The 20919-nt window shown below is 35.1% G+C and overlaps 1 protein-coding gene across 2 annotated transcripts in view; it reads right to left on the bottom strand.

Annotated features, from left to right (window-relative positions):
- Positions 1-20919, bottom strand: part of LOC120417443 (klarsicht protein) — a 327954-nt gene that overhangs the window by 19881 nt on the left and 287154 nt on the right. Inside the window, exons 8-11 of one of the 2 annotated variants that reach the window (XM_039579491.2) lie at positions 17049-17390; positions 12939-13580; positions 785-1853; positions 320-726 (exon numbers count right to left, since the gene is read on the bottom strand). In XM_039579491.2, coding sequence (XP_039435425.1) covers positions 320-726; positions 785-1853; positions 12939-13580; positions 17049-17390 — 2460 coding nt within the window. The remainder of the gene's footprint in view (positions 1-319; positions 727-784; positions 1854-12938; positions 13581-17048; positions 17391-20919) is intronic. The other variant, XM_039579500.2, reaches the window with a different exon arrangement.

Genomic DNA, 20919 nt, shown 5'->3' on the forward strand with positions numbered 1-20919 from the left:
ATGCAACTACTCACAAGGGAAAAAAACAAACACACGATTTGGGAACTTGCACTCTGGAACACGAAAAAGTCAATCTGGAAGTTTCTTCCTCAACACGAAGTGAGAGTTGGGCCAAAGAAAAGTGGTGTTTCTTGGAAAACTTAACAAACTCTTTTATATTTACAACCTTTGTGACCCGTCCCTTCCCTTCTTAAATATTACCATAACACAGTTCCAAATAGATCAAAACCAACACAAACAGGATCGTATTGAGGCAGCAGCAGTAGGTGCATGCATAGCGCAAACAAATATCACAGTAGTACAAAAGAAGCAATCTTACGTAGTCCTCCGGCTTGAGCAGGTGCGACTTGCCCTTAAGCGCCTCCGTATTTGCGAATCGGGCCTTGCTCTGGATCAGCAGCTTCTTCACCTCGGCTTCCATGTCCTCGTCGAACTCGTTGTTCGAGCTCGAGCTCGTCTCGTGGGAGAGGGACCGCAGGAACGAGTTGTGCTTGTCGACGGACCGGAGCGACCGCCGGCGACCGGCCATCAACTGCTGGCCACCGCCGGGGGGCGTCGTAACGCCCGGGTGGTGAAGGTGGTCGGGACTCTCATACAGAATGCCGTGGCTGTGCTTGCCCGAGCGGCCCAGACTGCCGGTGAGGGTCTTGTCCAGGAGGTGGTGGTGGCCGTAGCTGCCTCCCGGCGGGCTGCCCGATTTGCTCGACCACGAGTGCATGTTGTGACCTGTGAATTGTGATAATTAATTTAGTGTCCGCTTAATCTCATGATTACCGTTACTCACTGTATCGATCGTCCATCCGGTACTCGTCCAGCCGCTTCCGGCGGTTCAGCGAGTTGACGTTCGACTCGGACGAGCCCTGCTTGCTGAGCAGCGACTCGCCACCCGCTCCCGTGCCCGTCCGTCGGAACCTCGGCGGCGACAGCGAGTCCATGTTGGCCGCCGACAGCGACGACGACGCACAGTCCGACTGCGAGTCGATAAAGTTCCGGTAGTCGTCACCAAAGTCCAGCAGCCGGCGGGCCGCGTCCGTGTCCCGGTCCTCCGAGTACGGTTCGCTCATGTACTTTTCCTGGTAGTTGTCCCACGCCTGCTCCGAGAAGCTGCCCGTTTCCTCCGTGCCCGTTCCGGTGCCGTTAAGGTCCGTCTCCAGAACCGGTGGGACTGCTGGCACTCCTGCTACCACTCCCGGGACTCCTCCGGCCGTTCCTCCGTTATCTAGATTATAATTAGCCAACGCGGCTAATGATCCTAGATTGAGGCTTCCGCAGCGGGCCCGCGCCACGGAACCGATCTTGAAGTTGGGCTTCGCCATCGGTGCCGTCTGCTCTCCGCCGCTGCTGCTGCTGTTCCGGCGGTGCTGCTCTTCTTCGCTATCCGGTCCGGACTTGGTCATGGCGGCGGCGGCGGACGAGTTGACGGTCGTTGGGGCCGCTGTCCTCGTCGTCTGCCGTGCAGAGGACGATTTACGACCCGATCCAGACGACCCGGCGGACAGCGACGACAGCGTGACCAGGTCATCCGCCAGCCGAATCCGGCCCGAGAACGACTCGGACTTGTTGAGCAGCAGACCGGCGCTCCGATGATGGCCACTGTACTGATGGTAGGCAGCGGGGTGGGGATGCGAGTGACGATGACCGCCACTTCCGCCGCTGCTACTTCCTCCGCCTCCGGCCGAGAGTTGAATCTCCCGCAGGGGTTGCGACTGGGACAGCTGTTGTTGTTGCTGCTGCTGCTGAAGAAGCTGCTGTTGGTGCTGCAGAATGATCGAGTGCTGGAGAAGGTGCAGCGCCGAAGACTGATGCGACGTCGGTGGCATCGACTCGTCCGAACCGGACTCGACGATATTAGTCTAAAAGGGGACAAAGAAAGAGATGTTAATTTTATTCGCAAGCCCGACGAGTAGGTATAAATTATAGGAGCTTATTTGAGGAGATGTCACGATCGTGATGAAGGTGTACCGTAATGTTGAGAAAATCTAACATTCGACAAATTAACAAAATTTCAACTTAATTTTTGATCAACTTTTTTGCTTCATAATTTTTTATAAAAATATTCAATTATAAAAAAGCAAAATTGAACTCAAATTTGGTGAGGCTAACCGGGGCGTTTGAAACGATATGTCCACGCATCCTTCATCCCCAGTAGATTTTGAGAAATTTGATTCGTTCAAAGAATCATCTTTGGGGTGAAAACAACAAAGTAGGGCTGACCGATTTGATTTTTGTCAGGGCTCGTGCATAAACCACGTGCAGATTTGTAATGTAGTAAAAAATCAAAAATGCATTACAGCGTGCTTAAGTTTTGCTTCGTAGCAAAAGAATTTGCTACAAGCTTATGATTACGCGCAAGCATATTTTATTTAAAATTTGCATAAATTTAGGTTATTATTAAACTCTAAACTTCGAAATTTAAAATCTAACGAACCGAAAGGAATACCGTAAACCGGGGTGACTTTGATAGGATTTCAATTTGTTTTTAGAATGTTTTCCAACAGCTGAAGTTTTTCTCAAGATTATTATTTTTAAAACATGTACTGGGGTAGACTACACAAAGTCCATGCACTATTTCGGAAAAAAAAGTTTTTTCGATAATGTTTAGGAAAATAGTTACGTTCAAAATTCTTAGTTCTAATTCCGGGGTGACTTTGATAGTCATAGTTTTTAATGTTAAAATCATATTTAAGATGTTCAAACTTTATTTGTACGCTAATTGTACCATCACTAAAGTAGCTGATATAGTTTTTAAGAAAAAAAAAATCAATGTTTATATTTAGTTAACTAAATGTATATGCTTTTTAGCAAAATACATATAAATTTTAGGTAAAATTGATAAAAAGTCGGAATTTTCCCTCAAATTTGTTAAAACTAGTTTTGTTTATAAAATTATCGATTTATATTGCGTTTTATACTGAATTCAAAGCACGAATCACAAGTTTTCACATTTTAACATGAAATTTGTTCAACTAAAATTGCCTATAAATTTGGAGATTTTTTTTAATTGTGTTTCAAAAACACATATTATTTATTATTTACAAACTTTTTTAACCTTCTCCTAGTGGAAAATTGTCCAAAGAATCCGAAAAAGCATTCCGTTTTCCGATTAAAAATCATGTTCGTTGATAAAATCATGACAATTTGAGAAGTTTAAAATAATGACTTTCATGAACATTTTCTTAACTATAGTTAACTAACTTTTTAAACTTGTCAAAATTTTATGAAAAGTTCTTCTTGAGGTACTTTGAACACTTCTCTACCACGGTCAGTATGTTTCTAAACCATTCCTTACGTATTTTAATTGTACTCTTCATTTTGCGGAAAAATCGCAAACCTATCAAAGTCACCCCGGCTATCAAAGTCACCCCGTTTTACGGTATTGTAACCAAAATTGGAAAAGTTATTTAAAATGTGACGACGAGGTTTTTTTTTTTTTTTTTTTTTTTTTTGGGAGGGTGGTCCAGCCGCACATCGTTGATGTTGAAACCTCTAAACTGGGCCCTCGTCCTGTCACGTCCGTCTGTAGTCTTGTCGTACATTACAACTAGAATCAGATCTGCCAATGAATTAGTACACTTCGACCAAATAAACACTGACGCTGTATGGATCTGACTCTAGAATAAATGTACAGGTGTGTTTTATTCATAAGTCCAACTTATTCAATTATTCATTTAAGTCCAAATGTTCATTTTCTAACAACTTTAGATTGAAAATCTTAACTTTAATCTAAAATCCTCTAAAATTAATGTCAAAACTAAACATTCCTTTAACTGTTGTAGTACTACTTCTATCAAAAACAATAAAAAAGTTATGAACTGATATACAAATAGGATAGAAACCGCGATTTGAAAAAGAAATGACCATTTACGTCAAAAGATCCGTAGTTCCTCGATTCGCAACAATGGTAGATACAATCATAATCCGAAAACCGTTAGTTCAACAGATTAACGAATTTTGTCTGATATCATTACATTATTGATTGATCGAGACTCTATGGACAATTTGACATAAAAGAATGCCTAGTATTCTACATCAATCAAAGTTTATTGACAGCATTACTTTAACTTAACAATTGCAACTAACTTTAACATCAAAAAGATTTGGAAAGCATACAGATTTATTTTAAATGCTAATGCTTAGCAACAAATCAATTGTACTATCCTAAAGTCCCAACTAAATCCCACATTGTGATAGTGAAAAAGTCACAGAAGCAGCGGTGTCTTGTGCAATTGTGATATTTTCACTATCGGAGAACTACCTAGTTCACGAAGACAGCTTATCGGTCAACGCTTAAGCCCTGGGGCTGCGGCAAAGCGAGTTCTCGTAGCATGAAGTGGTGTCCATAGTGCTTATAAAAAAAGAATGTATACCCAAATTTTAACTAATGCACTAGGATCAAATCATGCCCCTTGACTTTACAAGGCCCAGGGATTTAAAATGTGACGACGAGGTTAAATCTTAAACATAAATATTAGCTAAACTCAGCCCGGGAGCATTTTGACAGCTCCCATACAAACTGAGCGTACCTCTTTTTGTGGGCCCAGTGGGCCTAAGATGGCGGCCTTCGAAATTATCTAGCCAAACTTTTGAAAACGGCGAATATTTTAAATAAATATTGTTTATGCCTTGTTTCGGCGAAAACGACAAAATAAGCAGTCTGCAGAGCCGTACCTTGGGTCCACGGCGCCCTTGGCGAAGCATCAATTTGGCGCCCCACCCAAAATTACAAGCATTTTGATAAACTGATGTTATTTTTCAATGATTGCTTCAATGAGTTTTGATTGTATAATTGCAATTGGAGACCTTGTGATATTTAAATCGAAAACGCAGTATTTTTATTGTTTTATTTTTCAAATTGATTTGAGATAGGTTGAATTGAAAATTTATTGAAGGAATTAAGTTGGCTGAATATTTTCTCAGATTTCATAAAATCGATAATAATAGCAGGGTTTTGTTTTTAATAAGGATAATTTTTTAACATGCAGCGGCAGAACCAAATTCCGTCAAAATCAATTAATCATTCAAAATCAAGCGCAGTTCATGATGAAACTTATTTTAATGATAATAATTAAAGCATTATATTTGGTGAAAAATAAGGAGAAAAGTAATTTTTATTATTTTTTATAGATTCGCCCATACTGGGCGTCTGGAATATATTTTATGTTTTTTTTTTTTTTGTTAAGAGCGAGTCCACGAGCAAAGCATACCCATCTCGCATCGACCTCACCAATCTGCCTGAAATTTTCAGGGGTTGTTTGTATATAAAACTAGCATCTGGCCAAAATATGAGCACTCTAGGTCAACGGGAAGTGGGGCAAATCGGGACACGAAGTTTAAAGGTTCAAACACGTTCAAAAATCTTAAAAAGGCTATAAATTAGGCAAAATTCAATTTATTTTCAATATTCAAAATGCATCTGAAAGGGCTTGAAAAATGCAACAAAATGCAGGATAGAGCATCCCAATTGGTTAAATCTAAAGGGAGTTATTGGCAATTTAGTGAAAAAATAGCATAATTTTCAAACTCAAATAAAAAAGTGTTCCATCCAGATATCAACTCGGTTCGACCTGCAGCTTGTAGGGGACATCTGGGACTACCATCTGAGACTGAGAACGCTTTGGGTAAGGCAGTTTAACATATTAAATAGAAACTTTTACTTTTAGTGAATTTTTTGGTTGTAAATTTTTCCTCGGTGGACCCCTTAGATCCCATTTTCTGGTGATAATTTTATCATTTTCGTGTTTCTAAGACAATTTCACAATAGAAACATGCAATGATTTTTATTCATTGATATTTTTTAAATTTATTTTTAATTCATAAAATTAAATTCCATATTCTAGAAAATATTTTGTTTTATAATAAAGCTGTATTAATATTTCCTAACCTTGATAAAATATTATTTGTTTGGTTTTAACTGAAACTATTAAAAGACAAAAAAGTTTAATTTCTAGTGCCTCAAATGGAATTTACAAGTACTATAGCCTCAGAAACTATCCTGAAATTTTGAGCGCATTTGGTTAATGTTTAGTTTTTCCACTCTAGTCCTGAAGTTATAATGAAACTTAAATAAATTTAATTTATTTATTTTTCTCTTTTTATCTCATCTTCGAGAAAGTTTTCCTATACCCTATGATTTTTTTTCTCAAATTAAAGGTTTCTTATAGGTTTTGAACCGGTGAACAACTTTGTAGAATATCACAAATTTTTAGAGCACGTTATATTTTTTTCCATACTCCAAAAAATATCCTGCATCTTTTCAGGATCAATTTCTAGCGCTTTGCGATGTTTTACAAAGTTGTTCCTTGGATCAAAATCTGTAAGAAACCTAAGAATAGGAAAATTTGATAAGGTTTTGAGAAACTTTCTCTAAGAAGAGGTTAAAACCGAAACATTCCCATAGTAATTTTTTGAAGTTCCATACTAACTTCAGGTCAATGGTGGAATTACTAAAACTTAACCAAATACGCTCAAAAATTCAGGCTAGCTTCTGGGGCCATATTGCTTCGAAATTCCGGTAGAGGCGTTCGAAATTGAATACTTCTGTCTTTTTCATATAATCGTGAGCCACGCTATTGAACAGCCATAAAAATTAATCAATAAATTATGAAAAATCTAAGTGTGTAGAAATTTGTCAAGTTGTTAAGCTAAAAATAGAAAATGAGATTCAGAGAAGCTTGTGTGTTTTGTAAAATATTTTTTTTAAATATTGTTGATTTTATTTGTGAAAATTTACAGCAGTTTTCCTATTTTATGAACAATTTTATGAACAAAATATTGATTTTTAGCTTTTTGGATGTTTCTAAATGCCTCTGATTCAAGGCGGTTTTTAAAACACCCAAAAAGCAAAAAATCTGAATTTTGTTTATAGGATTACTTAAAAAAAATCTAGAAATAATTCCTATTTTAAAGAAGTTCAAAATATGACAACAACGTGAAAATAACATACTGTTGGACAATATTTTAGTCTGGAAGGTATGGCTTAAACTTTATTGTATAACGGTCCAAACTTTAACGCTGTATTAATTTTGAAAAACTCTTCTATAACTCCTTGACCTTCCTGCCACTTCAGCGCCCTGCCCCTTCTTTGATGACAAAATAAATTTAGCATTAAATGTAAATTTTCAAGAACACTTCGGTAGAAATAGTCATACAATTGATTTTGACGCCCCTAAATCATTTTTTATATTATATGTTAAACCAAATTATCTAGTAATTTGTAGTTATCTATCTATATATATAAAAAATTTCGACGGTTTTGTTCGAACGCGCATCAGTTGATAACGGAAAGTCGGATCGGAGCGCTCTTTGCTGCGTTGGGTTCGTATAAGCCCAAGGAAGGTTCTTACGCTAAAGAGTTACAACTTTGGCCACTCTGGAACCGATTCTGGAAGGTCTGCAGTTTGTATGGGAAAAGTTGCGTAAAATCAAATTTTGATCACAGGAGGCTGAATAAGCAAACAAGCTAAAAACGTCAAGAAGCGAAAAAATTACAAGACGAAGTTTGTCGGGTAAGGCTAGTACTTTATATTTTGGCACCCTTTCTCTTTTAAATACCTAATGAAGATGTTATAACTGACATTATACCACTAAGGTGACGCAGGGATCCTTGCGCACTTTAGATAGGTGTTTACTAACATTCCTTCCGATCCCAAAATGATAGCTTAGACCTGGCAAGGACCCCCTTATGCCCTGGGTAGTATTACACACTCATCAAAAGATGAAGACATGGTATCTCCCGTGTTGGATTATTGTTCCGGATGAGGGTCTAATACAACCAGACCAAACAGTGGGATAAGCGTTGTGGAGCCATCCGTGGATAGGGCGTCTTCAAATGCTAATACTAATGAGGATGTTATTGCTTATTGCGAGATAAAATCACGTTTTTCCTTCGCTGTTAGTGACAGGAGATTATTGCCGCCTTATTACCGCAGTGTAAAAATCAGCAAGTTGAACTGAAATTCTGGTTGATTTGGCTGTCAACTTGGTTTGTTTTCAATATTTTCCAAAAAGTCAGCTCAAAACTCCAGGCAACCTTTGACAACAGCCAAAAATTTGTTCTGCGGTTGTCTTGCGGCTGTCATGCGACCATTATCTTGCGGTCGTATCACCGCACGTGAACTCTAATTATTGACGCCCGCAGTAATATAACTGACATTAAAAATAAGTAAAATCACCGATTTCGGCGCCCCCCAAGGACTGGCGCCCTTGGCGGTCGCCAGCTGCGCCAACCCCTAGGTACGGCGCTGGCAGTCTGGAATCATTTTCTTAAAAAAACTTGTTTAGAGATACGCCACGTTCAAATATTAGTCTAGAGCAGTTGAAGTGAGCGTGCCGCGAAAACCGTCACAAAAAAAAGTTTCCCATGCTGATTTTGAGTTGCGTATTTAATGGGCGGACTCCGACGAGGCCCACTTGCCATCTGTCGGTGAATACGCGCAACTCACGAAATCTGTCATCTTAGGGCTGGCTAAACTGAAAAATTAAGCATCGAGTTTTATCTGCACAACATCCCAGTCACGAAATATTCTAGCAGAGCTGGTTCTGCCAGAATCCTGCTAGATCGGTGGAACATTTCTGCTAGAATGTTGTAAGAATATCCAGCTCTGTGAGAACTCTGCTAGAATCCTGCTAGAACGTCGTGACTGGGATAAACTGGTAACAATTTAAAACATAATTTCTTTAAAATAATTTAAAAAGGCAAACACATTTGTTTTGACTTAAACTCGTTCTAAAATACGTTTTTGTAATAACATTTTAAAAATACTTAAGGAGATATTAGACTATGACAAAAAAACAAACAAACTCGCACTTTTTCGTGTTTGACAGTTTGCCAAACCCGCAAACAAAGCACAAACAAAGACTGTCAAACTGTCAAAATTCTATACTGACGAAATAGCCTACATTTCATCACCAAAACTAACATTTGAGTGCTGAAAATGTCAACTTCTGCACTAGTATCGAACAGTAGTACTATTCGACACTGCTTTGGTATTTGAGTTGACCAAACACTCCGATGCCAAACTATCGTTATCGTTAACGTCGATAATCTTATCGACGATAACGTACGATAACTTAATTAAATATATTTCTAAAATTTATGTTATACAACCAAATAATATTAAATTTTTAAATCTTTCACTAAGAATATATTTGATTGATAATATAACAAACTTCAAAGTATGTATACTATTTTTTTTAAAATCAAATTATTGTTTTTTTTTCAAAAACACGTGCTCACGATTTGCAATATGGATATAAAACGAAGCGAAATTGTGTATGCATTTTTACTTTATTGGAGTTTTTTTTTAGAAAATTTAACAAAATACTGTATTTTTTCGAAAATATTCAAATATTCATAATTCGCAAAGCTAAATTGTGTATGCTTTTTCACTTTATTGGTGTTTTGTTTGTAAAATACTCAAATCATCACAAAAAAAACGTATTTTTGTCGAAAATACACAAATATTCATAATTCGCAACATGTGTTTTAAAAAAGCGAAATAGTGTATGATTTTTGAATTTTATTAGAGTTATTTTGCAAAATTCCTAAAATTTCACAAAAAAAACGTATTTTTCGAAACTCCTCAAATTTGAATAATTTGCGATATGGGTATCACACGAAGCAAATTTTTGTATGTATTTTCACTTTATAAGAGTATTTTTGTAAAATACTAAAATGTTCTTAAAATGGCACTTTTTCGAAAATACCCAAATTATTATAATTTGGAATATGGGTTTCAAACGAAGCAAAATTTCATTTGCAATTTTCACTTTATTGGAGGTTTTTTTTTGTAAAATACCATAATTTTCACAAAATATCACATTTAAAAAAAAAATAAAAAATACAGTTTTAAAATACATGACATTTTTGAAAAAATAGCATTTCACAAAAAAAAAATCTATTAAACAAGTATTTTTACAAAAAAAACGGTAATTAAGGAAAATTTGGTTATTTTCCGAAAAATATTAATAAAGCGAAAATATCCGTTTCATACCCAGATTGCAAATAAATAAAAATTAAAGTATTTTCCTAAAATATAATATTTTGGGAAGTTTAATTAATATACACAAAAAAAAAACTCTAGTAAAAGTGCATATGAAATTAGGCTTCGTTTAAAAACCCCTATTGCAAGTTATACAAATGTGAGTATTTCAAAATATACGCTATTTTGAGATTTTTTTGATTATTTATACTTTGAAATCTTGGCCCTTTTAGTGCTCCCCAGAATTTTTGAGCAGATTTCGAAAAGAGGAGGGTGACATTAACATAAATAATTGTAAAGGCCTTAGGGTTAAAAACAACTTGTCTAATAAAACATGTTTACCAAAAAAAAAACATGATTATTTTCTTAGATCATCGGAATTTCCAGTTGTGTGTTTTGTAAATTATTCACAATCAATCAAATTCATTCAAGTTAACGGTAATCAGACACTCTGTTCTGAAGCAGTCTGAGCAGATGAAGTCATCCTCACAAATTAAGGGGTGTACCCCATTTGGCATAATGGACATTTGGCATAACGGGTTTTCAAGAAGGACGTTTGGCATAATGGACGTTTGGCATAATTGGTCCAAGACATTAGGGACGTTTGGCATAATGGACATTTGGCATAATGGACGTTTGGCATAACTCGTTCCAAAACAATCAAGGACGTTTGGCATAATCGACATTTGGCATAATAAACGTTTGGCGTAATGGACGTTGGGCATAATTATTTCTAGATTATTTTTGTTTTATTTTTCCCCAATAGTAAATAGTTGCCTATTTCAATAATTCACAATAAATCTTTTTAATGAAATTTTGATATTTTCATTGAAAATTTAGTTTAAAGAAGGAAATATCTCTTGTTAGCTTTACATTTTTCCTCAATCAATATAATAAGCAATGTTTTTTTTTTAATAAAATTTTCTCTTCTTTTATATGAAATTCAACTTAAAGATGAAAAAACCTCTTCAAATATTTGACAAATAAGCTGTTATAATGTAATTTTCCCTTCTTTTGGTCATAATTTAACTTGAAGAAGGAAAAATCTCTAAATAAATTCACATGCTTCCCTTATTTTTTTCGAATTCAATCTAAATAACCCAGAAATGGACAGCACTCGTCCGACAAGAGAGTAGCGGTAAGATTTACAAACACAGAGAACACAGTTGTAGATGACCGAGAAAATTATGCCATCGAGTCCATTTCAAGGAAAAGTTCATCCATCAAAACAAAATGTGTAGTCTACGGGAATTGAACCAGGGACCTTTAATAGAATAACTCAATGACTAAACTGCCTTGGCCACCACAGCTTGGTGACACAAGGGTAGTCAGATGTCAATGTATGACTCTTGTTGCAGATTTACTGTTTTAATTAATTAATGAAATTAATTGTTTTGCAGGTGTGAGTTGGTAACATTATTCTATCGAGTTTAGCATTGAGCTCTCTATAAATGCTGATGGAACTATAATCTCAACCCTGTATTTTGGGTGAAGGGATGTCGATTTAGCCTTTCTTTAAATATTTTGCAATAAGGTTTTTTATGCAATTTTCCCATCTTTTTTATATTCAACTTGAAGAAGGGAGATTCTCTTATAGATGTTCTCTTTAAACATTTCTATCATTTTTGTACATTTTTTGTCTGTTGCTTTATTTTTTTTTGTTTATACAATTTTCCCTTCTTGTATTTAGTCAAAAATTATCTTAAAGAAGTGACAATTGTTAAAAAAAATAATTGCTAATTAAATAGATTTTTTGAATAGAGGTAGGTGAAAAACATTAAAATAATGCGATTTTCAAACATTTAACATTTCCTACTTTAAGTTGATTTTATATACAAGAAGGGAACAAACTCAATTGTCAAATATTCCAAAAGTATATTTTTAGAGATTTTCCCTTCTAAAAGTTGAATTTAAAATAAAAGAAGGGAAAGTTTCATAGCTTTCATAACTCATTTGTAACATATTTAAAGAAAAAAAAATGCACATCCCTAATTTAGGTTGAATATTAAAGAAGGGAAAATTGCATAAAAAACAATAATTGCAAAATATTGACCAAAAAACACAAACTGAGCATCTTTTGAGAGATTATGCCTTCTTTTCATTTTAAAATAAAAGTAGGGAAAATTGCTTTAAAAATCTTAATTGCATTTCATTAAAGAAGAGCAAAATGTACATACATTTTTTAAGTTGAATTCAATAAAGGTGGGGAAATAGTATAAAATCTTTATTGCAAAATATTTAAAGACTGGCATAACTTACATCTCTTTGTTAGTTGAATTTAAAATAAAAGAAAGAAAAATTTAATACAAAAAATTAGCTGCAAAGTATTTCAAATTGAGAAAAATCTTAATATTATATAGACTCTTTCTAAAAAAAAAAAAAAAATGAAAAAATGCATTTAAAGCTTTATTGAGAAATATTCCAAAAAGGGAAAAAATCACATCTATTGCAAGAAAATAGATACTTGATTTTTTGAAAAAAAAATCTTTTAAAGTAAAATTATCTGTTTAGAAAAAAGGAAAAAAGCTATAAGTTATTATTATTTACAAAAATAAATACTAATTCAACAAAACAAAAATGATACAATAATTATGCCAAACGTCCATTATGCCAAACGTCCTTGATGGTTTTTGAACGAGTTATGCCAAACGTCCATTATGCCAAATGTCCATTATGCCAAACGTCCCTGATGTCTTGGACCAATTATGCCAAACGTCCATTATGCCAAACGTCCTTCTTGAAAACCCGTTATGCCAAATGTCCATTATGCCAAATGGGGTACACCCCAAATTAAGAGAGAGCGTATGGCGAAAACAAACAGTTAATTGCATAAAAAGCGCAAAAAAAAACAGTTGTTCATCATCACAACACACAAAAGCTCCCCGCTTTTATCAAAAAGGCTCATTATCTCCCTTCTCGTCCACTTCAGATAACAAAACACAAACAAAGAACACTCACCTTTCGCCTGGCCCGCATCTTTCGCTTCTTCAGCGAACCCTTGCTGTCGGAACTCTTCACCATCAACGGCTGCTGACTTCCGCCGCCACTGCTGCTCGTGGCCACTCCTCCTCCCCCAGCTCCACCTCCTCCACCAGCACTCCCTCCTACGCCACCACCACTCTTCATCGACCCCCGAACCGCGGACATTGTGTTCAGCGCAGATTCCGAGATGGAAAAGCCCGTCGTGGCCGTCAGGAAGCGGTTTTGATTCGCGTTCGCATCGTGGTGACGACCTCCCGGCCCGTACTGGTTGATCTCAACCGCCGACGTGTTCAGCTGGGAAATGCACGAAACGGACCAGGGTCGCTCGGCCGCGGGTTTATCCCGGACGCGCCGTTTAACCTGGCCGTCGTCGTTTGAGACGTTCGATGGGTCTGACCGGTACACGTGCTCGGTCGAGTTAAGGATCTCCTGCGAGGTTTGGTCGCCCTGGAGGCACGTTGCTACCGAGTTGGCGAGGCCCTCGGAGCTGTCCGTGTCGCGGGTGATCGAGTCGGAGTCGGTGTACTCGCCGGAGGCTTCGCAGTCGGTGGTGGGGCCGGAACCGGGCAGGAGGGGAGCGGTGGCGGCGACATCGAGGGGTTGCTTTTCGAGCCATTCCTGGAAAAGGGTAGAAGAAAAAAACGTTTAAGTATTGAAGAATTCGTTGATTTGAAAAGAAAAACTGGTTGATCGATAACTTTTTACAATTTAAAGGTTAAGTTTGAAAAATGTTGAAAGATTCAATCGAAACATTTTTTAAGTAACTTTTATAATGAGTCAAATGTAAAGTAGACTGAAAAATGAGCATTCTACCGAAGTTTAGAATTTTAATTCGATGATCTTAAAAAATTCCAAAAATCGATGTTTTAAACAATTCTTGATCTTTTAATGAATATCGCTTCAATTGTTTTTAAATATTACATTTATTATTCAAGAAACGATATTTTTTATGATCAATAGTTACAGTTTTTGAAATTATTTCTTTAAAATTCTTTGAATTACCACATCTTAATCTTATTTTGAAGAATTCACGTTAGTTGGTTGCGCTTTTCACATATTCTAACATAAATTTTTAGGGCCTAAAATCACTTATCTAAAAACATAATTATTTTATATCAGTTCTGAATGCTATTCTATTTTTATTATCTGTAAACTACAGGATTTCAACCAGGCCCGTAGCCAGGGGGGTGGGCTTCGGACTGAACCTCTCCCCCCTCCCCGAAATTTTTGGAAGACTTATGGGAAAGAGCCCCCCCCCCCCCCTCCGAACCAAAATTCTGGCTACACTCCTGATTTCAACCTCAATTGCTTTAGAAGAATTAAATAACAAGTAACACAACAAAAATATTAAAAAAAACTGTTTATAACTCGATAACTATTTTTTATGATTTATTTTTATGTTTTTTTTCCAAGTATAATAAAAAACAGACTCAACTTCATAAATAACAGAGCAATTCTCCCTGATGGCGATGGTTCACCCATACAAGTTTCCATAAATTTTTGGCAGTTGTTCATACAAAAAAGGTACGTAAAAATTCGAAAATCTGTAACTTTTGAAGAAATATACTGAACGATTTGGTGTCTTCGGCAAAGTTGTAGGTATTAATGATGTCTATTCAAAAAAAAATAGTACACGGAAAAATCCTAGTTTTTAACTAACTTTATTACAAAAAAATAATTTCCCGGAAGTTTTATTTTTTTATTTGATTTTTTATATTTTTGAGGGGACAAAAACTTGCAACTTCTGAAGCAAAAATTATGCAATGATCTTGCGATTTTTTTTTTTAAATTTTAAGACATTTTTATTAACCAAAAAATACTTCGACTATATTAAAACTTCAATTTTTCCGTTTGTTTTATTTTATCCGATGTAGTTTAGCAACCAGTTTCTTAGACGAAACTTTAAGAACACAACTTAAAAAAAAACTGAAAAATTGTTTTTTTTAGTTAACTTAGACTTAGGGTAGTTGTATCTCAAAGATGGTGCACTCTATCAAATATTCTGTTAAATACTGCAAAATATTATTTTACATTAAAAACTGTGACATACAACATGTGTAAAATTTATATTTTTCGAAAAAAAAAACTCTATTTTTTCAAAAAATCATAACTCGGCAACATCATTTACTTCTCAATGGTTCAAAAGTAACGGTATTCTGTCTCCTAAAACTATTAAACAAGCTTTAAAATAAAAAAATACTGTTTTTGGGAAATTAATTTTTGGTAAAAAAAAGTTTATTTAAAACTGCATTTTTTCCGTGTTTTTTTGTTTTTCTGAATAGTCCAAATTCCAAATTTATCAAAGGTAAAAAATACGGATTTGGGAAATTTCGGTAAAAAAATATAGCGAAATATACAATCCGTGTATCTTTTTATGCGTAGTTGTCCTCATCAACTATTTCAAAGACATAAAAAATCCGAAAAATGTGGATCAAAGCCATGAAATTTTTTAAATTAAAAAAAAAACAACTGAAAGTTGTCCAACGTACAATCAAGCTAGTACTGAACTGCCGTTCTACGCATAATTGTCCAATGTTCAAAAACGTGCAACTGAGAAAAACGCGATTGAACTTTTTCGATCGTTTTTTAATTTTTTACGCATAATTGTCCCGTGGGTCCCTATTTACCCCATAAGTCCCTTATCATCCCAGTTAGCAGTTTATCACTCTTATTTGTGATCCTCTCGCTATACAATAGGTAAACAAGAAACAATACATCGTAAAACTGGTTATTTCATGAAAGAAAATACTTGGTGGGACAATTATGCGTAGAAGTACAACGATGGGACAAACAGACTTGGTGTTGTTTTTAATGAGTTTCCGAACAAAGTACTAGAATTTATGTGTTTTTCGAAAAGTAAACGTCAAACAAAACCTAAAAATTACAAAAAGTCAGAATCGACCAAAAATGACATGGGACAATTATGCGTAGAACGGCAGTGAATAAGTCAAAAATCGTTCAAAGCTTTTGAAAAAAAAAGTTTATTATTATCGTTTTCGATAGCCTTATTTGGCAATCCATTTTATTCGAAAAATAATTAGCAATAAAATTGATAAATTACGCAGTTTACCGAATTTTCAACTGCACAGTTCAGTATACTTATTTTACCGAATTCGGTAAAAACTTACCGAAATTTAGTAATGAAGTTCATTATTTTTCATCGTGCAGCCAAAATTCGGTAAAATTTTATTCGTTTTAACAGATGATTTACCGGTTTTTCAACTACCGAATTCGGTAAAAAAAATCCAAGTGTGTATGATTTCAAATTTATGATACTACGTTTTCTTCAATTATTTTTAGTTAATGTTTTATGTTTATGTTTAAGGCAAATAGACAAAAATGTTGATGTTGAAGTAATTATCAAACATACTCAAAAAATATGAGAACAAAAATTGTCAAAAACTTAATTATTTTTAATAAATAATTTCAATTTTGCATGGATTTAAACATTTTCACTTTGTGGATTGTGAGTTGTATTTGAGAATCAAGAAGAAATTTATTCAAGGGTATGGGGCATTTGCAAACTCAACGTGAATGAACTCCCTAGCTGTTATTTTTTTCATTTCTGTAAAAAGTAGTGAAATGATTATATTTTGTGATTGCCTTTTTGAATTTTGAAACAAAGACACAAAAAAGAGGCATAATTTCTACTTGTATGTTTACATACATATTTAATTCAATTTTTCAAATAAAATTTTCGTTTGAAATCGTTGCGTTTCTTTAACTTCACTTGCTACCTTTCCAAACCAAGCGATCCTCAGCCGGTTTACTAACATAAACCATCTCCTAATCGAATCAATTAAGGGTAGTTAGCAAAGTAGCATCAGCATCCAACCATTTTGCTTCCTCTTCTACCAACTGCGGTGCAGCAGCTGCGTTAATGGCTTTCTAATGCCGTCCATTTAGGCCCCCACTTAGGAAGAAGCCTCCCGTTCGACACCACTAAACTCTATTACTAACTAGAGTAAAACTAGAGTCGTCGCCTGAGGGCTAGTGCAGCGGCAACTTGCAATAAAACTAAGTCACATTTTTATGGAACAACAAGAAGTAGAAAAAGAAGAAGCTACAATAAAATAAATAACTCACCTCGATCCGGTTGATCTTGTGGTTGCTCATCACTTTCTCCTGCTTGCTTCTATTGCTACCGGTGGCGTTGTTGCCGCTCGAGTTGTTGTGGTTGTTGTTGTTGGCACTGTTGTTGCTGCTGTTGTTGCTGATGATGCTGCCCCGATGGTGATGATGCTGATGATGATGGGACGACGGCGATGAATGATGATGGTGGTGATGATGGTTGTGGTGCAGATAGTGTTGTTGCTGGCTTTTCACCACCGTTTTCGGCGACGAAGTCGCGCTTTTGGCAAAGATCTCGTCCCGGACGAGCGTTTCGGCGTGGAGCACTAACCTGTGGATCGAACTCGTTGCATATTGCTGCAATTTCACCGATTGAGGTTCGATTTTTTCGGGAGGGGTCGAAGAAACAACGAAGAAAAGAAAGAAAAACGAGATAAAAATCGAAACAACATAACACATGCAAGAAACGCAGTTATCACACTCTGAGTTAATGAAGCCGATAAGATAGTCTCTCTGAGTTTTTTTTCTTCATTGAAAAAAATAAAACAAAATAACACTCACACTTTGACCAAATTGTATTAAAAAAATAAAATAGAAACCAAACCAAATGACGTTGGCACACCTCACAAACTTGTATTATATCTAATAACCGACAATTATATTATCGCGAAAAGCAATACAAAAAAAGAAGCAGCAAAAAGAAGAAAAAAAATCAAGCTTATCTGCACTCGAGCTCAAAGCAGCACAGAGCGTGTCAAATTTGAGTCGCGACTGACTCAACCCGCGCGCAACTCAAAGTGGAGGAGCTGCCTGCGCACGAGTTGACTGTCGTCGTCGTCGATTTTTGCTGCTCTGTTTTACCTGTCTTACTTTGCGTTTTGCGATCTGGAAGAGGTAAAAAGCAAGCAAGCAGGCGACGACGCCGGCCGAAGACAACGACGCCGATGTCGCCCCGGAACGTGATCGCGAATCGCGAAACTTGATGGACACAGTGGGATAAAGTGGTGGGAATTTGTGTAAAAATGACGCTGAAATTTTGAAATTTGTATTTTATTCCATCATGCTTGAAGCAATGCTTATTGTGAAGGTTTTAAAAATGTAATTTTTTTAAACGTTGATATTTTTTTTTGATTAATTACTTAATTTTGAAAATGTATACAAATTTCAGCTCAAAAATTTTATGGTCGAAATTTTGTTTAAGCGTTGAGCAATTATTATTTTTTTGTATTTTTTTATTTGGTTAAAACTTGTGAGGTGCTTTCCCATGAGAAGCAAGGTTGCATCGCATACGTTTGCTCACACAAGATTCCTTACAATTTCGGCAGCTATTCATACAGAAGTGGTATTCGAAAATCTGTATATTGGGAAGGAATTTTCTGAACGATTTGATGTCTTCGACAAAGTAGAACGCACGTAGAAAAGTAGTAGCACTTAAAAAAAATCAATGAAAATTGCTTTCCCAAAATCATTTTTTTTGTTTTCGATTTTATTTCTGTATGTTTTACAGGAACAAAGAGCCTTAGACAAGTATGGGCAGAAATATTTTCACCGAGCTATGTTTTTTGAAATCGAATGCCATTTGCTATTGATAAGTACTTTACACATTTTTGAAAATGTACACCGTTTTCGAATAAGAACCATTTTTAGATTTAGACAACAATCTTCATCTTTAATTTTTTTAAGAGTTCTCATTTCAAAATAAAAAAAAAATCAAAGAGCTGAACAAATTTCTCATGTATTTGTTTTCTTTTCGTTCGTGAGAAACAGCCACTCAAACATAAGTAAACTTTTAAATGCCGTATGTAAAACATTGAATCCAACACTAACATTTCAAAAGAGCCTGAAAGCGGTACAGTGCCATCGCGTTTTTTGGCAACACGATTTTTACAAACATTTCTGCTTGACAGAAATTAACGTCAATTTTTATATTTCTTAGAAGAAAAATGAATTAATGAATGAATGAAAAATGAAAATGAATTCATTGCTGACGTTAGGTAATGTGTCGAAAAGTCGTGTTGGTTTATTATGTCTTGAAAGGAATGAAAGCATGGTTTTGAAAATTAAAAGGAAGATTTTGAATTGAAAAAAATTCAAATTTCAAGCCTGATTATAAAATTTTGGATACAAAAAATACGCAGTAAAAAATAATGGTAATATTACATCTGGGATGGGGTACATCTTTAATGTAAAAAAATGTAATTCTATCTCTGAAAATGTATAAAAAAGTGGTACATTTCTGGTGTAGGGTAGAGTAGTCATCAATGAGACACGGGGAACAATGATAAAATGGCTCTCACAAGACGTAGTTTCAACCAATCAGGCTCATATTTGGGGGAAAGGTGTGTCTACTAGATACTCGTCTGCCATAATAGTGGCTTTGGTTATGGACGCTCCCTTGAAAAGTTATTCATAAATGTTTCATTCTGGAGTGTTGAAGTAAATTATGGACAAAAAATACTTTTTCGCTCGTAGGTTGATTTTCGTAGAGTGTCTCATTGTTCCCCACCTGTCGCATTGTTCCTGCCAAGTGCGTCTACAATGAGACAGTTGAATAACTCTGGCTGTAGATGTCAGATCGATCTCATATTTTGGTCAATGTTAGAACACATTAAAAGAAAGAAAATGCAACAAAAAGCTCATTAAAAAATGCTGATGTAAAAATTTGAAAAAACGTTGTACGTTGAAAACCAAAATTGTCTCATTGATGACTACTCTACCCTACTGCCACTTTTCAGTCTATAATTAGAGGTAAAATTACATCATAACGGAGGTAATACTCAATAATGATAATATTTTTAATGTGTATCACAAAATGATAGTATATCATTACAGTTATTCTACTATCAACAATTTGCAAAATATGAATGTTTCATGAACATATTTTTTTTCCTAAACATTAACGTTTTTTACCAGTCTGTGGACGCATTATTCAAAGTTTGCAAAGATTTAAAAGGCTTTATTTCATTTGAAATGCATAAATAAGCGTTATAAAATGAACATGTAATAAATGTTGTAATTTGGAAGGTGAAAAACTGGTTTATTATTTCCTCTTTTATGGTGTTCTCAATTTAGTCTAAAAAAGTGGAATTACACTGGAAGAGAAATTTACACATGTTTTGAAATTTTTATGACATTTAAGATGTACTCGTTTTCAGATGTAATTTTACAATGTTTTTTTACGGTGATTATTGTGGATAATTGACAATTCATTTTAAAAAGAATTTCAATAAAAAATTTAATTTACAAAAGTTTTTGAAAATCAGTATCGTAAGATGAGACTTTCTTTTCACCAATCATTGGCAAAGTTGTAAGTTATAACCTGGTTTGCCAGGGAAACAAATGAAAAAAAAATATCTCATAATAGAAAGACATATATTCTTGGTAAAAGTGCCAATTTTTCGATATAGTTGCAGTGAATGACGAATGAAAAAAAAAAACTATTTAAATTCAAAAATAATCTTTTTTTAGAAAGCATTGTACTCAGTCTATTTTACAAGAAGAAGTGTAATTAAAAAAATTTATTTGCAAATTCCAAGAAATTTTATGAATTTTAATTAAAGTACACTATACTCTCATAACAAACTTTGAAAGGCTGGTTTTCTTTTTTTAGCATTGTTAAACCGAACAAAAAATTAAATTTAGTTTTAATGAAACAGTCCGTATTTTTAATTTAAAAAATAATTCTATTTGCAACAGTGTTTTGAAATTTTCTAATTTTTTTGTGGCCGTTTATATTTTGAAAACTAATGATTGGAAAGCAACTGGATGCGTGTTTATTTTAAACACTTTTTTTTATCCATATGTTGAAACCTAGGCTTGCAATTTTTATTTTTATATACAGCCATTCCACGTCAAAAAGGAAGTCTCCAAATCAAAAGTGCTCCGA

This window comes from Culex pipiens, chromosome 2 (genome assembly GCF_016801865.2).
Source record: "Culex pipiens pallens isolate TS chromosome 2, TS_CPP_V2, whole genome shotgun sequence".
Lineage (NCBI taxonomy): Eukaryota > Metazoa > Arthropoda > Insecta > Diptera > Culicidae > Culex > Culex pipiens.